Below are 21,992 nucleotides of genomic sequence, written 5' to 3' on the forward strand. Positions count from 1 at the left end.
ATTGATTAACAGAAGGGGTGAGGTAGTCCCTAGGGGTTGTGAAGTTGGGATGATGCAGTGGCTGCATAGGGGCAGCTAGGGGTTGTTCATTTAGTGGCTGGATCAGTTAGATCTCTAGTGATAGTGTGAGGTAATCTCACTTATATCTCTGTCAATGATATTCTCTGTATTGGATAGCCAGCAGGGGATCCAAAGATTGTATTCAGAAATTACCACTGTTTAATAATAATACCCTCAATTGTTGCACCAGTTCTCCCACACTGAGTTTATCCGGGGACATTTGTCCAAAAATAACTTGTAGATGTGTGTATTTCTTTCTTGTTCAGTTTCTCGTTTCCGCATTTTATTTAAATGGTGAAGGCTGTAGTGTATCAGTTTCAGTATTTACTCTAGGAAACAATAAATAGTTTTGTTCAGTAATTAACAAATAGGAGAAACATAATCAATTGTTGCAGTAGGAATTTGGGCATCCAAATTTTCACATAAGCAAACATTGAAATTCATCCATTCATCCAAAAACTCTCATCCTCAAAAGATAGTGAAAATCTCACAAGAAGATATGATCTTATCCAAGTGATGATGCTAAATGAAATCACATCACTTGTATTTATACATGTCCAAAGGAATTTGATTTTCCTAATAAGGCCTAATTGAGCCCCTAAACTAAAATAATGTACAAGATAACTAACTTTTGGTGACAAGCCCACCAAACTAGCTCAAAATAAAAGAATAAGCCTCTCAAGAGGTTGAATGATCAATAATGCATGTCTTTGGGCTTTAGAGGAGGCCTAATGAAGTCCATAGGTGCCAAAATGTGAAATAGGACTCCCAAAGCAGTGGACAAGGTTGTGGCCCCTTGTTCTCCTAGTAATAAACCTGTGGTGCTCCCAAGTGGGTGTAGGAGCACACAAGTGTCCTCATCGGTCTCCAAACAAATTGAAGATGCTTGTAGAGCATTTGCAAGGCCTTGGATGATAATATAAGTGATGCCACATCACTATACAAGTCCTGGGCCATCTTCCAAGTACATAATGTGACTGTGGGGTCGGATGGGCATGGTGAACCAGGTGCATCATTCTCATCCAATAGGTGAACCATAAGCGATCTCTGAATGACTCTGGGGATCCATGGAATGACACCCGCATCCTGGGGGAAAATCCCCCAAATCGCAATTGGCGGTGCACTGCGACATTTTTCTTGGGTGAAAGTTGATAGTTTGGACGTGGGGCCCTTGTAAATCGAACAATAAACTCTTATCGTGTCTGGGAGAAATCCCGCATATCGCAATTGGCGCCTCTCTATGGCCTTAGTTATGTACCCCTTGACACTTTCGATCGTTGATTGTCGATAACCTGCTGATGTCATTGTTGACGTCATCACTGCCACATGTCACCCTGTGGGTGGTGCCACATGGCACCCAGAAAAAGCCCCATAGGACCCCTGAAAATGCCAAAAATGAGTGCCACGTGTCCACCTTTCACGTCATCTTCCGTACCTACCACTTCATTACTGACGTCAGTTGCCATGTCAGCACAGCGGACCAATCAAAGGCCACCATGTGGTCTCTTGGGCGAGAGAGAAAAGGGCTCGCCCAACCTTGCTTTTTCATGCCTTTCCTGTGTCAGCCTTCATTGGCCCTCCCCGACGATTGCAGCAATAAATCGCAATCGGCCTTTGCATCTGCCGATACACCTTAAGAATGAGACCTTGACCCCGTCGATGGCCAATATGCGATTGCGATGAACTGTCCCGAGCCTTGATTGTGATTTGTCTTCAACACTTAGCCGTTTTTTCTCATTTGCTGACCTTTCCAAAAGGATTGATCAATAAGCTCTAAATTTTTCTCCAGGAGTCCATTTTCAGACTTTTATATACCGTTGGAAAGCTCTTTTCGAGCACTAGGCAATGGAGAGGGTCTGATCTGGGTTTGGTAGCTTCTGTGGCTCAAAATTTGGCCCAAACATCACTGTTGTTTGGTTTTTGAAGCAAGTGGTGACTAAAAAAGGAGTGAGTGACAACATTGACTCCAACTAGGGATAGTGTCTTGTTGGCAAGGTGCTGAGAACCTGCAGACTAGTATCCTTCACCATTGGGCATGGAGTCAGTAATAAATATCTCTTTGTAATTAACAAAATCTTCATGGGACTTTTCTTCCTCAATCTAAAATGCAGAAATAAAAATTCTAACTACTAGAAAGTAAATGCTCAGCTAGTGAGCTTATTTATATACATTCCTACTTATGCATAGGGCCCAATTCACCTAGGTGAGTTCAACCCTCTAATGGAGCCAGGCCAACATTTGGGTGTTGGACCTAATGCCTTCATGTTGCTGAAAAATAAAAATAAAAATGAGCATGCACCATGGAAAATTATCGAACATGGAACCTGATACATTCTCGTGAAATGACCTTTGGTGCTAAATTAAGAACCTGCTCATGTACTTAGCCATAAGGTCATAGAATGAACAAGAAAAATTTGGAGTTGCCTCATTTTCATGAGCATTCTGCTAGTTGATATCCTCTTGGCCAGGGCAGCTACAATCATCGTTTAGCTCCTCAACTTCAGCCTTTTCAAGAAAATCTTGCTGCTGGGAGATTTTTCTCCACTTGCTGGCAAACAACTCCTTCTGAACCTCCATGACCATTTCCTCCTCCTCTGGGTAATATGAATCATGCTTTGGAGGGTCTTGGTCTTGTTCTCCAGGCGAAAGATGAGCATTGCAAACTGGAGGCTCTTTGCTGACTTCCTAATGGGCTTCCTCTTCTTGCGCAGCTTCCCCTGACTGGAAGCATGGTGGCTCTGCATCACTTGACTCTCCAGCAAAGTCGTATTTATCACAGGAAGGAGAAACATCTAGTTCAGCTGAATCAGACCCCTGAGGGTTTGTTGGCAGCTTAGTGATATCTCCTTCTTCACTTTCTAGCTCATTGGGTGATGCTTCCTGATGCAAGTAGATGTTTTCTTGGAGTGGAGCTCCGCAAACATCTTCAGCGAGGTCTTCAACCTTGGGAATGTCTTCAAATAAAACATTCGAGGGGTAAAATATTTTGTAATATTGATGGAATGTTGTATGAAAATATTTCAAGGAAGATATGATGCCACGAGGTAGTGTTTTGTACCAGACTCTAGCACCTTCTTCTAAAGAATACATGAACAACTTCATTTGTACATCTTCAAAGAAAATACCTTGTTTCTCCATGCATTCGTGAAACTCTTTTAGGTGTTGGTCGGGCCTTCTCTCTGTGTTCCCACTGAATCTAGGCAAATAGTTATCCCACTCATGAAATGAAGGGACATGATGGGGAGAACCAGCAATAGAAGAGAGATCCAGTGGGGCGAATTTGTTGGCCAGAAATGTGGGAATGGCCATCTCGAAAACCTCCCTATATGATTGATTTCAGCTTCAAAGGTAGGGAGAGTTTTAAGCTGTTGTAGCATCAGAGTGAGTACGGGGCTGCTTGAAAGCCAGGATGATCAAATAGAGATATGGATAGTGGAGTCGCCAAGATGTTTACCATAGAATTGATAGTGGAGTCGCCAAGATGTTTACCATAGAATTGATAGTGGAGTCGCCAAGGTGAGAGATCTTCAACCCACACTTCCTATGCTCACCTAACAGAGGAAATGAAATGTTTTGTCATACCCAGGGAAAAATATTCTAATCCGTTCCCCGACAACAACGCCAGAAAGATGTTGTCGCTAAATCTTGCACCATACAGCACAAGTGCAGCTAGAGGCAAGGAAAGCTCGCTAGAGACAACCTATGGGTTGATTGTAGACCAATGTTCCACCAAGGTTCTGGGACGAGGGGGCGAGGGAGCGAGGGGGCACGGGAGTGGCCTATGCAAAAGCTCCCTACCATTTTTTAGGAGACGTGGGGGAGCGTCAGGGTCTTAAAAATTTATAAATATAAAATATAATTTATTAATTGAGTCCACTATGACAATTTGGTTTGAATTGAAAAGCTGCAAAGCATGATCATTGATATGAATATCATTTGACATTATCCAAATTTATAATATCATATAAAATAATAAATTTAAAATTCTAATTCAGCTTGGTCAAATTCTAATTTAGATTTTGGTCAGACAAAGGGAGAGCTTCAGCTTGATAAGGTAGCCACTGAATTCTGTGAAAAGGTAAATGAACAGATCGGGAACACTGCATTGGCAGTAGAAGGGGCAACTACAATGGGTTGTCCAGCTGTATTGGATCCAATAGCTAGAAAGTTTGTTATATTATATATAATATAGACAGTACACCATATGCTGAAAGAAGAGTTTTAGTTCCAGGAGAGATGAGAAGATCACATGAAAGAGTTTCTGACAGTTTACTATCAAATGACATTGACTGCAGGATGACCATTTGCGAACCAACTTGGGTGACCAACGATGGCATGGATAATTTGTCTACCTTATTAGAGCAATGCCATGCAGTTCAAACTTCAAACTAGCAGTGTATTTCAGGGGTGAAAATAATTTTCAGACCTGAGAATTCAAGTTGAGCCATTGTGCTCTGTGTAAACTTTGTAACTATATAAATTCATATATAACGACAGTTCCTGAGATTTCTTGTTGCCCATAGTATTTTGTCATGCTTGCAGTAAACGCATGTTAGTCTATAGTCCACCCAATTATTTCCCACATGACATAGGTGCTACTTCCATAGTTTGTATGTCAAATGTCATGCAAATTAAAAACACAAACTGAATGTCTCATATTCTTTGCCTGTCACTCCAGTTATCTCCCCACTGTAATCCAGCCATCACTTGAGAAAAAAAGGAGAAGTTTTAAAAGGGAAAATTCATGTACGTGCTATATGGTCCAGCAAATTTCCATGATACTGACCCTCTAAAATAACGCTTGTTGAAACCAAAAGACAGCACAAGACATTATTCCCATACAAAACATGAGTAGCTTTGTACCACATTAGGTCTATTAAATCATAAACTATAAGCAAGGCCATTTTTTTGGGTGGGGAAACGTCCCCTCAGGGAAGGGAAACGTTTGCCTGGCACGTCCCCCCGAGTTTCCTCCATTTTGGGAGCGTGGGGAAACGTCCCCTACTCATCCCCAAGTCCCCGGAGTGCGGGGGAGCGAGGAAACTAGACCCCTAGGGGGGGGGCGAGTCCCCGTGGAACACTGTTGTAGACTAGTGCCTAGGACATCTTAAATAGAGGAGTGCTTGTAAGGTTATATGTGAGGGGTTGCAGCACTCCAATTGTCACGAAAAAAGGTATGAGGGGGTTTGGTTCATTCCTCCAAAGGTATGAGTTATGTACTTCAGGTATTCCCTCACACACACAGTTCCCAGAAGTATCACATAGAATAGCGGAGGTTGATTACTTCAAAGGGGATTACAACTTAATAGGATTTGTTGGGTAAATGATAGAGGATGAGGAGGAAGAGTAACTCATCGTAGGGAGCTTACAGCATCAAGAACCCTATGCATAACACATAGAGCTTGCAGCTCTAAGAATTCCAATACTTATCTGAGTCAGAAGCAGATATAATGGGAAGAAGAGAGGTTGGGTGCTGTGATTCATGAAGAGCAGTTGTTAAAGATATGATTTCAATAATCAAACAGGCACTAGCATTAACAATGTCAATACAAATGGATATATGAGGAACTACAGGCATAACATATTGACACCAACGAATCTGTGAGGAGGTCTTGAGATATTTCTAACAGCAGTAATCACATGAATTCAGAGAAGAATATAAACAAAATGGAATTAACAGGAGGACAACATACTGTAATACTTAGAAGGGGGAATCACCACCATTTCTTTGCTATGTCTGAACGATCTATCTATGTGAAGTAACACGGTCTGAAATACAAGTCATGCACTTACATATTTATGAGCCAAAAATGGTATCACAGAGTCCAGCCCTCGCGGGTGAGAAATTCTGGAACCTTTGTATTATGTTTCATCCCCCTATTTATAAGAAAAGGGGGTTGATGGAGTTAGAGTTTACAAAAATATCTAAGAGCCAGGGCTCCAACTGCCATACTAGACTAGTCGTCCCCCTATAAGGCTCTGCTACATGCCTGTTACAACAGGGATCAAATCCCTTCTTAAAAACAGAGAAATACAGAAAGTCAAGAGGGATGGGAGGAAGAATGGAGGAAGAGTCCTTTGTTGTCCCTGTGAGAGCCTCAGAACAGGCCCTGTCTGTGTCACGGAGTGTGCCCATGCTACTCGGTCAGCTCACTGTCTCTTCCACTTTGAATGCTTATGGCACTGACTTGTGGAGGCGTGCTGCAGGCCGAGTCCTTCCCTGAGTGTGCCCCATACCTTCATTAAACTACCCAGTTGCGACCCATCTCGCCTTTAAACCTTTATATGATGTCTCCAATGCCCCGACGTGGTGGTTGAGCAGTGTTCTTTGTTTAACAGTGTAATCGCACAGTCGTGAGCTTTTTCCTCTAAAACAAGTGAAACAGGCCGATTTTGATTTTTCCCTTGGCCCCTTTTACTATACCCCTTTTTGTGGCTTTCCTCATATGACCGGGAGTTGAGACCGCGTGCTGAGCCCTTAGGCACTAAGGTCGTCAGTCGTGTGTCTCAACAACCTTTTCCTTTGTATTGCCTTTTTCCCACATATCACGCTTTAACTTGCTTTGCCCTTTTCCGTCAGAGTGGGCCCATAGTCCAAACGCAAGAACTTTATACACTAGACTTTTAATATTTTATCGCGTCCGGGGGCGAAATCCCGCAAATCGCAATCGGCGGTGCACTGCGGCCTTGTTCTTGGGCGAAGGCCGATAGTCTGGACGCGAGGCCCTATAAATCGAACTGTAAACTCTTATCGCATCTGAGAGAAATCCCGCATATCACAATCGGCATGTCTATGGCCTTAGCTATTTACGCCTTGACACTTGCGATTGTCAATCGCCGACAACCTGCTAATGTCATCGCTGCCACATGTCACCCTATGGGTGGTGCCATGTGGCAACTAGAAACAGCCCCATAGGACCCCTGAAAATGCAAAAAATGAGTGCCACGTGTCCACCTTCCATGTCATATTTCGTACCTGCCACGTCATTACTGATGTCAGTTGCCATGTCAGCGCAATAGACCAATCAAAAGCTGCCACGTGGTCTCCTGGAGGAGAGAGAAAAGGGCCCGCCCGATCCTGTTTTGTCAAGTCTTTCTTGTGTCAGCCTTTATCGGCCCTCCCCGGCGATTCAAGCGATAAATCGTAATCAGCCTTCGCATCCGCCGATAAGTCTTAAGAGTGAGGCCTTGACCCTGTCGATGGCCAATATGCGATTGTGATGAACTGTCCCGAGCCCTGGTTGCGATTTTTCTTCAACACTTGGCCATTTTTTCTCGTTTGTTGGGATTTCCAAAGGGATTGTTCAATAGGCTCTAACTTTTTCTCCGGAAGTCCATTTTCAGACTTCTATATGCCGTTGGAAAGCTCTTTCTGACCACTAGGCAATGGAAAGGGTTTGATCTGGCTCTGGTAGCTTTTGTAGCTCAAAATTTGGCCCCAAACATCACTACTATTTGGCTTTTGAAGCAACTAGTGACTAAAAAAGCAATGAGTGACAATAGACACAGTGGCTAGGTGCAAAATTTTGCAATTGAAAGGGAATACCATCCCTCGCGCAATGGTCCCATTGGAAAGGATTTTTAATAAGGACAACATATCCTCCAAACCAATGGCCCTGAAGATAGACAATCAAGTAGAAGACTGCAACATCAGATCAGAGGAGGAACCCCAAATGATCAAGCTATCAAAAGGAACCCCCTTGCAATACAGACAAAGGCATTTAAATCTATTCAAAATTTAGAAGGATGTATTTGCTTGGTCTTATGAGGATACTAACATCATTCAGCATAAGATTCCTTTGAAGAGTGGAATAAAGCCATGCAAATAGAAACTCAGGCAAATAAATCCACTCTTACTCCCCTCCATTGAAAAAGAGGTGAGAAAGTTGCTACAGACAAAGATCATAGTGCCTTTAAGGTACTCTGAATGGGTGGCCAACTTAGTCCTTGTCCGAAAAAAGAGTGGAGAAATAAGGTTGTGTGTTGATTTTCGAAATTTAAACAGGGCGTCGATGAAAGATAACTACCTGCTGCCCAAGATGGATTATATATTGCAGAAGGTGGTTGGCTCAGCTAGAATGTCCATGATGGATGGATTCTCTGGCTACAACCAGGTGGTAGTCCACCCTAAGGATCAAGAGAAAACTGCTTTCACCACCCCGTGGGGAACGTTCATGTACACTCGTATGCCCTTCAACCTTATTAATGTAGGGGCCACATTTCAGAGAGCCATGGACATAGCTTTCGTAGGGGAGCAAGGCAAATTCGTGGTGGCCCTTAAAGCTCACTTTTGAAAAATGCAGGAGGTATGGTCTCTCTCTGAATCCTAAGAAATCTCAGTTCGCCCTGAGTGAGGGGAAGCTATTTGGACAAATAGTAGCACCGAAAGGAGTAAAGATCGATCTTGAACGAGTCAAAGCCATCAGCCTTATATCCCTGCCCAGAAATAAGAAAAGGGTTCAAGCCTTTCTAGGGAGAATAAATTTCTTGAGAAGGTTCATACACAAATACGCAGAAATTGTCAAAGGTATTACGGACATGCTCAAGAAGGAAAATGAAGTTAGATAGAGCCCTTGTTAATTTTAGGTATGTTCTATGCTGAGAGAAGCTTCAATTTTCCATAATAGCTTAATATCAATTCTAGATTAGCAATCACATTTAGCATGATAGTAAAATGCAAATAGAACATAAACATAAATCACATAAGACATGCCAAGACAAGAGGACAAGATGTGGCGCCAACGAGGGCCAAAACCCAATGTGGGGAAACCCTTGATCAATTCTTCTTATGTTCTTCAATAGTTCAGCAAAGAGAGATAGTACATATACATCAGAAGTCAACATTTTGACTTATCAAAATAAGAGCAGAGATCTTCACCATGAAGATAACATAATGAGGTAGCTGATCTGAACTCAGGTGAAGGCATACTGCTTTGACTGATCCTCCAAGGTGACTCCATCACCTTGTTGCACCCATCACTGTGTTACACCTCATCATCATGCTGCACCTGACACTGTGCTACACCTAATCATCATGCTGCCCCTAACACTGTGTTGCACCCAATCATCATGCTGCACTCGTCACTATGTTGCTCCATCATTGAGCAGTACCTCATCATCATGATGTACCCATCATCAACAAGTTGCTGCAATGCATCGAACTGTTACTATACGTCCATGCCCATTATCATCATGTTGTACCATAGTGTTGCACCATGTTGCATTCATTGTGTTGCACCATACTGCCCACAGCAGTCAATGCATTCATTATTCATGTTGCATCCATCCAAGTATGTTGCATCTTAATATATTGTCCATCATCACTATGGTGTACACTGCAATACTGTCATGGGACAGACTTAGCTGCTTGCTATGGCTTGCAGCCTAGCAAAGCAAATAGCTGTAGCAACCCTTCAAATCAAGCTCATCACCAATATGCCCAGACAGTCCTTAACACACTTATCATCTACAGCATCATGACAGCATTGTCTTCCAATCAGCCTTATAACTGCACCGTCACCTTTCCTTACAGTGCAGTATGTACATCCTCCTTTTGTTGTAGATGAACCCCTTTTTAATTGCGGCCTAGAATAGCAAGTTAAGGATCTCCTTATGGACAACATTAAGGTCTTTACCATGACTGCGTTTAGGGCAGCGTTAGGGTATATAGAGCGTTAAGGTCTCTACTTAACTGTCTCAAAATTTCCTCTAACATTCCTTCTAACTGTCCTCCTTAACTGCGGATTGAGTTCCCTTCATGGACTGTGAATTGACAGTGTCTAGGGCACCAGTTTGTGACTCATAAGACTGTGGTTAGGTGACATCTTCTTGCTGCATGGACAGGTCTCCTCTACTGCATAAACTCCCTTTAGACCTGCAGCTAGGGCATTCTGCCTTCATGACTACGTTTAGGGCATCATTAGGCCAGCGGTTAGGGCTTCTTCATACCAGTGTTTAGCCTTCTCCATGATAGCATAGAGCCTTCTCCATTAGGGCAACATTGTCTCTTAAGATCTCTCCTCCCACCAAAACCCAAAGACAAGTGGAGATGAAGAGATCACAAGAAGAGTGTGTGTGCAAATTACTAATAAGCCACCTCTTTGTATACTAAAATTTTGAGCACAAATGGGGGCAATTTGGTTGTTGCCCGACCTTGACGAATTGTCCCATAACACAAATAAATTCATATCTCCATGAATACTTATCAGAATCGGATGATTTTTAGATCAATCCTACACCTCTCAACGAGAGGAATCCAAGAAAAATATCAGCTGCCATGAATAAGTATACCAACATAGAGTTTGGCCCTAGTTGCTAGTTGTAAAACTCCCTCTCAACTACGGAGAACTCCATCTGCTAATCCATCTGCCAGACTGTACTCTCTGCCATCAATGCCTTGCACTACTCTTCTCTGCTCTACTCTATGAACTATGAAGAAGAAGAAGTGATTGAGAATGTATCATACCATCCTCTACTGACCCGAAGTCAGTCCCATATAAAAAGAGAGTGTTTCATACCACTCTTACTGATTTGAAATCAGTTCCAAATAAAGAGAGTGTATCATACCACTCTTACTGATCCGAAATCAATTCTAAATAAAGAGAGTGTATCATACCACTCTTACTAAACCAAAATCAGTTCCAAAAGAGAGAGTTATATCACTCTTACTGACCCGAAGTCAATTCCAATTGATCCCATATCAATATCATCCTAGCATAGGGAATACGATAGTAACACGATGCATCCATCGGTACTACTATGGTCCCTATCCTCATTTCCCTACTCATTGGCCAGATGAGAGGTACTTCCCATGAGTCCTAGACTGCATGGGTAGGATGTCTCAGTAGGAGAAGGATGAACCACTCATCCTGCCTACATGTCGCCAGGGGTATCCCAGGGGAAGGCTGAACCACTCACCTTGTACACAACAAAACACTAGGGGAAGGTTGAACCACTCACCCTATGACCATCTCAACAGGAGAAGGATGAACCACTCTTCCTGCCTACATAGAAGACCACTAGGGGAAGGCTGAACCACTCACCCTATGGTTGCTCATCGCTCCAAGATGTACCCCCAAGCCCCCTGGAGCTCCCAGAGCTCAATGTCCATATCATACAGGACCCTTAGGAGAGAGTCTCTCCACGACTCCTAGTCGTTCTTGGAAAGTCAAGAATTTGACCTTTCCCAGGGTCTTCGACAGAATATCGACGACCTGCACATCAGTCCCAATGCAATGGAGCCTTCTTGTTCCTCGATATACCATATCCCAGATAAAGTGGTACCTGATGTCTATATGCTTGGAGCGATCATAGAACACGGGATTCCTCAACAATCGAATCTTCCTTTGGTTGTCACAGAAGATCACGATGATACCCAATACGTGTTCAAACAGCTCATTGAAGAGCTTCCACAACCAGACAGCTTCACACGAGGTCATACTCTCAGCTATGTATTCGGCCTCATTGGTGCTCAAAGCAACCGACTTTTGCTTCTTGCTTATCCAGGATATCGAAGCAGAACCCAAAGAGAACCAACACCCGGAAGTGCTCGTGCGATCCTCCACAATGCCTGCCTATTCAGCATTAGAATAATCATGCAACTTCACATTTCCGGCAGTGTATCTCAATCCATGAGAGATTGTGCCCTGAAGATATCTCAGAATATTTTTGGCACCAATCCAATGAGGCTTAACCATATATGAGCTCAACATGCTAACTGCAAAACATATATCTAGACGGGAGTTCACCAAGAACATCAGTGCTAGAATGAGTTTATGAAACTCAAAGGCATTCCCAAATCAAGTCTGGCATCAATACCACAAACTTCTTAAAGTTAAGCTCTATCGAGGTAGACACGGGCTTGCAGTTCACCATTCCAAATCCAGAATCCAAATCCCTCTTACTTTTGCAAATGAGAGGGTCTGCACCTGTCAGAAAGAGATCATCCTCATAAGGTACCAGTATGAGAGGTATATCATCCACAACCTTCAAGCAATGGTTTGGATCAGCTTCACTCCTAATCAGTGTGGAAAAAGTCTGGAAAAAATCCCGATTTAATCCTAAAAACACGATTTTTTGAACTAAACGATTTAATCCCCCGACTTTTTGGCGACTTTTTCACAAAGGAAAAAATCCCGATTTTTTCCTTATACTCCCGATTTAATCGGGAGTTGACCCAAAAAGTCTACCTCCCTTCCCAGGCCGCGGATAAAGAGGCCACAAAGGTGAAAAAACTGTAAATTGAAGCTTCCATCCATGCATTTTCAAGTTATTGCATTGTATTGTTTGTCATCCTTCTTGCGAGCATAGCAGTCTCATTTGTAATCTGTTAGTTTTGAGGTTAAGATATGTTTTTGTTTTCCAAGGAAAAACAAATCTTTATACTTCATATTTCTAGTTAGAAAGAAAAGTATACATTGGCTAAGCCTCCAGGCTTTTATTGATCCAGACTCTAACAGCCACTGCCCCTTCAAAAGTTTACAAAAGCACCAAAAGGACAGGCATACAATAGTCTTCCGTAGAAAGAACCCCACACCATCAAAAACATTGTTACAGTTGTTGAATGCTTCCAGAAGAAACAACAAAGAGGAGGTCATGAAGATCAAATAGCAACAACCTGTCCAAAAAAAAACAAAACCAGTGCCTCAAAAAAGAACCCATTTTTCAGACAGGAACAAAGTACCTGTGAAATCTTGTGACAACAAAGATCGTTCCTGCAATGAGAGCACGTTTTGAAAGGGAATCTTCTTTAGTGGTGAACTCCCTGTAAATGTGGGCAAAGGTTATGTATCAAAAGTGGATTTTACCTCCAAGAGTTTTTAAATAATAGATGCCAAGGCTAGGTTAGTAATCTGACATCTACTGTTTTCTCAGAAAAGAAACAGCTTGGAGTCACCAAGCGTTAATTTTCACATCTACTGTGATACTCACTGTTAATTTTCATTGGACCTACCACCTGACACCTTATTACCCAAGCAGATTACAATCTACTGAATAAATGCATGACTTATTTCTTAATACAATTAGCGGAAACAAAAATTAGAAGGGAAGAGGATCTCAGTGACTGATTACTTGATGACTTTTAGATGACTACATTTATTATATTTTTTTTTGATATTTTGACTCTTGAGAGTTGAGACTCAGACAGGACCCAAATTCAGGAGTTGATTCACTATTTTGATATGTGATGTAGCATTAGACTTCATATACATATTATATATTAGCTTTCTTTACATGTTTATGTGGAAATGCAATTATTTGATGTTGTGGATACTTTAGATGTTAAAAAAAATAAAATAAAAATGAATAATTTTGTGTTTTTTAATTTTGCCGACTTTTTCAAAAAACTCCAGACTTTGACGAGTTTTTCAACTTTTGGACCCTTGCCGAATTAATCCTGACTTCGACTTTTTCCACATTGCTCCTAATGAATCTCAACATCATCAAATAGTTGACAATCCTCTCATATCAAGCCCGGGGTTTTTGCTCTAAAACATAGAGAGCTTTCTTCAACCTACATACATGAGATTCCTGATCATGAATCTCAAACCCCTCAGGTTGTTCCAAATCTGTGGACTTGCTACATGAGGGGAATGGTTCCCTTGTAAGTTTTCCTTTGGTACATCTCAGACATGTACCTTCATGCTCTTCTTGAGTTCAGGTATTCCTGTCACCATTTGACACACATCGGGTAGGGCCCCATAATGAGCAGACCTTCGACACTATAGAAGAGATGTGTCAATTGACATTGTCTCCATTGGACTTCCTACAACTTGATACAAATTTCCAACCCTGAACTCAAAAGCATCTTTTAAGAATTCCTTATCCACACATGTACCTTTCCATTGATGAATCCCACCTTGAAACCTTTGACTTCCATTTCCGAAATGGACACCAGGTTCTTCTTGAGATCAGGTACATAAAGAGCTTCTTGTAAATGAATCAGGTTACCCTCATTCAGTTGAGGGGTAATATTCCCTACACCCTTTCCGGTATAGGTGGCATTGACTCCAAGTATAATCCCCACGATCGTTTCCATCTCAACCAAATTAGAGAGAGCTTCCTTCTATCCAATGAAGTGCCTTGAAACACTACAATCAATAAGCCAGATTCCCAAAGAGTCTAATGGAGAAGTAGTGGAGAGGGCCAATATAAGATAATACTCATTTAGCTTATTAGAAACAACATTTGATTCTTCATATCTAGAGTTCCTTGCTTTCTTTGAAGAGTCGGCCATTTCCTTGATGACTAGCATTCCTTTTTCTTTTGTCATTGTACCTGTCATCCCTTCAATCATTGAAGATGCCCCTAGAATGATTGTTATTATCATCAAGTGATGTGTCCATTCTATTCGGACACTCCTTTGCATAATGGCTGAACTTATTGCAAGCAAGGCATCTGCCTTTTCTTCCACCCTTAGATTCAGACTTATCATTGAAGTGATCTTTAGGTAGACCATCGGATGCTTCCACTATGCCACTCTGACAATCTTCTTTGGTATGACTTCACCCTTGGTGAAGTTGAAGAGGGATGAGGAATCCATTGAGCCTTTTGACCTTGTCCAACTGTCTTCGGTGATTGCTCTTTCACTCTTGCTTGGGCTTTGTCTTCACCTCAGCTCTGATACCATGTTAATTTTAGGTATGTTCTATGCTAAGAGCAAATTTACTTCAATTTTCCATAATAGCTTAATATCAATTCCAGATTAGCAATCACATTTAGCATGATAGTAAAACGCAGATAGAACATAAACATAAATCGCAGAAGACATGCCAGGACAAGAGGACACAAGATGTGGCGCTAGCCAGGGACAAACCCCAATGTGGGGAAACCTTTGATCAATTCTTCTTATGTTCTTCAATAGTTCAGGAGAGAGAGAGATAGTACATATACATCAAAAGTCAACATTTTGACTTATCAAAATAAGAGCAGAGATCTTCACCGTGAAGATAACATAATGAGGTAGTTGATCTGAACTCAGGTGAAGGCATACTGCTTCAACTGATCCTCCAAGGTGACTCCATCACCATGCTGCACCCATCATCGTGCTACACCTCATCATCATTCTGCACCTGACACTGTGTTGCACTCATCACTATGTTGCTCCATCATTGAGTAGTACCTCATCATCATGATGTACCCATAATCAACAAGCTGCTACAATGCATCGAGTTGTTGCTATACATTCATGCCCATCATCATCATGTTGTACCAAGTGCTACACCATGCTACATTCATTGTGTTGCACCATACTGCACCATGTTGCCCATAGTAGTCATTGCATTCATCAATGCATTCATTGCTATACTGTTCATCATCACTGTGGTGTACACTGCAATACTGTCATAGGACAGACTTAGCTGCTTGCTATGGCTTGCAGCCTAGCAAAGCAACTAGTTGTAGCAACCCTTCAAATCAAGCTCATCACCAATATGCCCAGACAGTCCTTAACACGCTTATCATCTACAACATCATGACAACACTGTCTTCCAATCAGCCTTATCACTACACAATCACCTTTCCTTACAGGGCAGTATGTACATCCTCCTTTTGTTGTAGATGAACCCCTTGTTAACTACGACCTAGAACAACAAGTTAGGGATCTCCTTATGGACAGCATTAAGGTCTTTACCATGACTGCGTTTAGGGCAGCGTTAGGGTATATAGAGACAGCGTTAAGGTCTCTACTTAATTGTCTCTAGCAGTGCTCTAACATTCCTTCTAATTGTCCTCCTTAACTGCAGATTGAGTTCCCTTCATGGACTGTGAATTGATAGTGTCTAGGGCACCAGTTTGTGACTCATAAGACTCTGGTTAGGTGACATCTTCTTGTTGTGTGGACAGGTCTCCTCTGCTACATAAACTCCCTTTAGACCTGCGGCTAGGGTATTCTGCCTTCATGAATGCGTTTAGGGCATCATTAGGCTAGCTGTTAGGGCTTCTTCATACTAGTGTTTAGCCTTCTCCATGATAGCGTAGAGCCTTCTCCATTAGGGCAACATTGTCTCTTAGGATCTCTCCTCCCACCAAAACCCAAAGACAAGTGGAGAGGAAGAGATCACAAGAAGAGTGTGTGTGCAAATGACTAGCAAGCCACCTCTTTTTATGCTAAAACGTTGAGCACAAGTGGGGGCAATTTGGTCACTGACCGACCTTGATGAATTGTCCCATAACACAAATAAATTCATATCTCCATGAATACTTATCAGAATCGAATGATCTTTAGATCAATCATACAACTCTCGACAAGAGGAATCCAAGAAAAATATCAGCTTCCATGAATAAGTATACCCATATGGAGTTTGGCCCTAGTTGCCAATTTTAACGACCCTGCCCCCAAAGATTCTTTCATCGGAATTAAAGAAGCTTTGGCTGAAGCCCCAGTGCTAGTCAGCCCTGACTATTCAGTGCCTTTCAACATCTTTTCTTTCGCCTCTCCACATACTATTGTTGTAGTGTTGTTATAAAAAAATAAAGAGGGTTATGAGTGGCCCATTGCCTTCTTCAGCCAAGTCCTAAGGGATGTTGAGCTGAAATATAATATATTGGAGAAACAAGCCTATGCACTAGTCAAGGCTCTGAAGGCATTTCGTATGTATGTGTTGCAATCGGAAATCACAACGTTTGTCCCAACGACAGCAGTTAAGGACATCCTGGTGCAAGGAGACAACGAAGGAAAGGGGTAGATGGATAGCAAAAATACAAGAATATGAGCTAGAAATAAAGCCACCCAAGCTCATTAAATGCCAGGGGTTGGCCAAGGTTTTCTCTGAATCCAATTGCCAATCTCTTGGGATAAACCTGATCATAGAGGAGCGCAGACCTGAGGATCATCAGAGCAGGATTAGAACATCTGAGCAGAGAAAATATATGCCAAATATGAGAGATCTCCCTGGTATAAGAACATTGTTCAATATCTCTTATTCCTGAGGTGCCTTTTGGGGGTAGATAAATCCAAATATCGAGTCCTGAGGTTGCAAGCACAGAAATATATCATATCCAATGGCCTACTCTACTGGAAGGACTCGGTGGGGGTATTGCTGTTATGTTTGGTGGAGGGTGAAACCCATAAGGTGATAGAAGATTTTCACGGAGGATTTTGTGGAGGACACTTCAGCTAAAAGACCACGGAACATAAAATTCTTAAGGCAAGGTTCTATTGGCCTATGTTGTTTGGGAATGTTCATTCCTAGGTCAGGTCGTGCCAAAAGTGCCAAGTGTTTGCTGAGAGGCAAAAGTTTTCTCCCCTCCCACTGATTTCAGTACATGTGGAAGAACCTTTCAGGCAATGGGGACTCGATTTCATAGGAGAAATAAGCCCACCATCCAATGGCCAACACAAGTGGATATTGACAGCCACGAATTACTTCACCAAGTGGGTAGAGGCCATCCTAGCCAGAAATGCTACAGACACAGTGGTAATCAAATTTATGGAGGAGAACATATTGTCTCGTTTTGGTTGTCCCTCCAAAATTATCACTGATAATGCTCAGGTCTTCAAATCTGCCAAGTTTACCAGCGTCTACCATAAGTTGAATACCATCATCGAACACTCTACTACCTATTATCCTCAAGGTAACGGCTTGGTTGAGTCCTCCAACAAGACTTTTGTAAGGGTGTTGAAAAAGACCATGGCCAAAAATCAGAGAAAATGGGACTCCCAATTGAAGTTTTCCCTATGGGCTAACCGGGTAACACCTAAACGATCCACAGGGAAATCACCTTTTGAGCTAGTGTATGGTAAGGTTGCAGTCTTCCCGATCCAATTAGCAATGCCGATGGCAAGGTTATTACAAGAAGTAGAGGAAGAGCCAGGTGCCTTAACGCGAAGGATAAATCAGCTAGTCAAGCTTCATGAGAATAGAGAACAGGTGGGGGCCAGATTGTCAAATTACCAACAAAAGATGAAATCCCTGTTTGAAAAGAAGGCTAAGGATCAACCGCTTCAATCAGGAGATTTAGTTCTCCGCTGGGACGTTCGACGGGAAGACAAAGGCAAACATGGAAAATTCGACCCGCTATGGTTCGACCCCTTCAAGATTGCAGAAGAAAGAGGAAATAACACATACCTTCTTGAAAACTTGGATGGTGAATTGATGGAACTATCAGTAAATGGTCAGTTCCTCAAATTTTATTTTCAAAATTAGAGGTACCTGTCTTGCACTCATTGTAAATATCTAGTGTGTGTATTGTAATTGTTATTTGAATTTTCCAATTTATGTTAAAAATTCTACTTTCACGAAAGTTATCTTTTGTTTAGAAGAGACTCCATGCCCAAAGGAGTAGTTCACAGTGTGCAGGTTCTCAGCACCTTGCTAGCAAGGCACTGTCCCTAGATGGAGCCAATGTTGTCACTCACTACTTTACAAGTTATCAGTTGCCCAGAATGCATAAGAGCAGTGAAGTTGAAGCCATTTCCCAAGCCACAGAAGCTATCAGAGCTCAATTGGACCCTCTCCATTGCACAGTGCTCGGAAAGAGCTTTCCAACAGTATATGGAAGTCCAAGAATGGACTTCTGGATCAGAAGTTAGAGCATACTGAAGTTGCCCTTTGAAAAGCTAGAAAACAAAGAGAAAAGACCAAAGGACCAAGGCAAATCGCATATCGGAGGTCTGGGAACTAATCATGATTGCAAATCGGTGGTTTTCCAAAGAGGCAACGAGGCACGCAGTGAAATATGTGATCAACCGATTGTCGATATCACAAATTGGGCATATCTGCGGGTCCAAGCTTATCGGCGAAACAACGGAGTTATGGCACCAGAACCTTGCGATATCGCCGATGTGCAATGATAGTGTTAAGGCATCAGGGGCAGCGAAATCCGATTAACAAAGGAAATTCATGCAAAAACCAAGGGCAAGCGGCCCCATTCTCTCTCATCCAAAGGGGGGGGGCACGTGGTGGAATATGGTAAATCCCGCAATCCCGCATATCGAGCATCTTGCAACCCCGCATCCCCCAATCCCGCACCCCGCAATCGCGCATCATCGACAATCGGCGGAGTAAAGGGGCTACCACTTAAAAAGCCTGCGATATTGCGATTTCGCCGATCTAGTGTTAAATCACTGGGGAAGCCCGATTTTATTTAACAAAGGAATTCCATGAAAAACAAAGGTCGAACAGGCGATTATCTCTCTCCTCGGGAGGCCATGTCGCGAGATATGACTGGTCCTTATAGATGACGTGGAAGTACAGAGGACACGTGGCACGCAGATTTGGAATTTTGAGGGGTCCTATGGTAGCATTTCCGAGTGACGTGTCACCACTCACAGAGTGACACGTAGCAGTGATGATGTCACCCCTGCAGATCAACGATTGGCGATCAGACTGGTTAAGGCACTCCTGCATCAAAGTCTCCCTAGCCTGCAATTTGTAATATGCAAGAGGTCTCCCCCGGATGCGATATGTTATGCAGCATGCTTTATAAAAACTTCATGTCCGGACTATTGACCGGCGTTGTAAAACGACATAAAGTCTCTCCCTCTCCCGTGTGGCGATTGTGATTCAGTCAGTGGACCCGATTTTGCTGATCGGCGATCACAGGTATCACTGGGTGTTATCAAAGGCAGACGCGAGATATCCTTGAAGTGCGGGATCCTGTGTAACAAAGGAAAAAGGCCCCCAGACAGTAGTCTGAAAGCCTTAGCGCCTGAGGGCTAAGCACTTGGTCGCAGCCCCCAGTCATATGAAGAAAATAGCGGAAATGGGCTATACCTAAAGGGGCATTAGAACACGCCCATTTCGTAATGTTTTAGTGATAAAGGCCCGCACCTGAAAGACTTTCGTGTTACATCATAAGTGCATCCCCAGGTAGACCAGGGCATCTATAATATCTTACAAGGATTTAAAGGCGTGAGGGGTCGGCAACTATGGCTTTAAGGGAAACAGGTGGTGCATTCAAAACTGGTATGGGTTGATTCAGAAAGGCCCATTGTGACACGGGAACAAGGTACAACCCAGGGGTCCTCCACTTCAGTACCACAACATGAAACCGATAAGCGCCCATTCCCAGCTTTAAAGAGTGGATAGTTCAAGCAGTAAAGGCAGAAGCGACGGGAGTCAGCTAGGCAACACAGGAGGTCAAACAAAGAGCAAACTACAACCTGAAGCAGAGGAGATCACGGGGATGGGCACAGATATTTTCATTTACGTTTTTGTCTAACTGTTTACTTATTTCCTATCCTGTAATGCGCCTTCTTTCAAGAAGAGAATTGATTTTGTAATGTTTTGGGTTGCAGTGTCCTTCCGAGCCGAGACAACTGGACATCCTGACAGCTGAGACTCGTCCCGAAGATATTTTGTGTAATGAATGTCCATGCTCCTCCTCTCTTGATAAATAGGAGGAAGCAAGACTTAAAAAAGGTTCTGAAATTCTAAAGAAAACACTACATGTTATTTTCAAACTGTATGGCTTTGTAATACAGATCTTTCGGAATATCAATGAAATGGTAGTGATTCCCCCTTCAAGTATTACAGTATGTTATCCCTCTGTTAAACCCATTTTATGTTCATACTTCCTCTCTGAATTCATGAAATCATAGCTCTTAGTAATATTTAAAGCCTTCCTCAAACATTCATTTGTATCGATAAGTTAATGCAAGTGCCTGTGATTATATCACAGATTCATTTGTATCAACATTGTTAATCCATGTGCCTGTATGGATTATTGAAATTATATCTTTAATAGCTGCGCTTCATGAATCATAGCACCCAATCTCTTTGTTGTCCACTATATCTGCTTGTAATTCAAATAAGTATAGAAATTCTTAATGCCTCAAGCTCAATGTGTTAAGTGTAGAATTCTTGAAGCCTTGTGCTCCATATGATGAGTTTCTCTTTCTTCTTATCCTCTATCATTTGCTCTACATAGCTTATTAAACTGTAAGTCCTTGAACTACTCGGCCTCCACTTGTTGAGGGACAAAGTCCCCTAGGGTTTTGGGTCAACACCCTAGCAGAGCAAGGGTTATCTACAGTAAAAAACAAGCATTCCACACAGCCATGATACTTAAATAAGCAAACTACGCGAAGAGAGGTGCACCTGGGGGTCCTTCATTCGGGTAGATCCAGCCAAGGTTCAAACCCTCTTGGAGTTCCTCTCAATCCTTGAACCTGCAAAACAGCCAATTCAAAGAAGCATAGCAATATATGGACCAAGTATCATGTAGAAATCAACTTCATAACATATTGAAAGGTGGTTAGTTATACAATTGAAACAATTATTCATATATAAATCATAACAATAACATCATATGCATAAAGAAGATTGATTTCGGAAACAAGACAAATGTTTCTTTATTGTAGATAACTAAAACAAAGCAAGGAATGATATCACCTAAATATTCCTCTTGCTGGCTCCAAGAGGAACCGTCCTCCAGATCCGTCCAATCCCAAGTCTTCAAAAGGCTCCTTCCATGACTCACACAAAGATATCTCAACTAGTGAAATGACATCATAACTCAAGGAAACAAGGGTTTTCTGTAATGGGGGAAGTGCTAGAAGCACAAGGATCTTCAGACTTGATCAGGGATAATCTCAGCAGAGTGATTTTTCTCTCTATTCTCTCCTCCCTTAGGCCTTCCCATTGAAGCCTTTTCATACTTCTCCCAAAGCAGTTTTTTAGTTGGGAATTCGTTGGGAACAGTTGGGCCACAGGCACTAATAGGTACAACCCGTGATCTCCGCCCGAAATTAAGGAGATTTAATTTTTTTCAAGTGTTTTAAGACATATACGTGGGTTGGGTATACACTAACCCACGTACACACGCGTTTAGCTCAGGGCAATGTCATGTACAAGGAGTAAAACATTGTTTTTTAAGTATTTGGACCAGGTCTAGAAGGACGGGTTGCCCTAGGCCATAAATGCAGCATCACAAATATCAAGGGTGAGATTTGGAGCTATAAAACCACGGTTTTAGGCATATTTATGAGA

General features: G+C 42.3%; 1 protein-coding gene across 7 annotated transcripts in view; it reads right to left on the reverse strand.

Moving 5' to 3' along the window:
- LOC149156541 (uncharacterized) overlaps positions 1-21,992 on the reverse strand; it is a 488,936-nt gene that overhangs the window by 88,748 nt on the left and 378,196 nt on the right. Inside the window, exon 13 of one of the 7 annotated variants that reach the window (XM_089438266.1) lies at positions 21,102-21,172. The exons of 5 other annotated variants lie outside the window; for them this stretch is intronic. In XM_089438266.1, the coding sequence (XP_089294392.1) occupies positions 21,113-21,172 (60 nt within the window). In that variant the 3' untranslated portion in view covers positions 21,102-21,112. Of the gene's footprint in view, positions 1-21,101; positions 21,173-21,992 lie in introns of those variants that run through there. One more of the 7 variants, XM_089438268.1, reaches the window with a different exon arrangement.

Source organism: Pinus tabuliformis, chromosome 9 (assembly GCF_031772625.1).
Source record: "Pinus tabuliformis cultivar Carrire ecotype Pingquan chromosome 9, CPIR1, whole genome shotgun sequence".
NCBI classification, from domain to species: Eukaryota; Viridiplantae; Streptophyta; class Pinopsida; order Pinales; family Pinaceae; genus Pinus; species Pinus tabuliformis.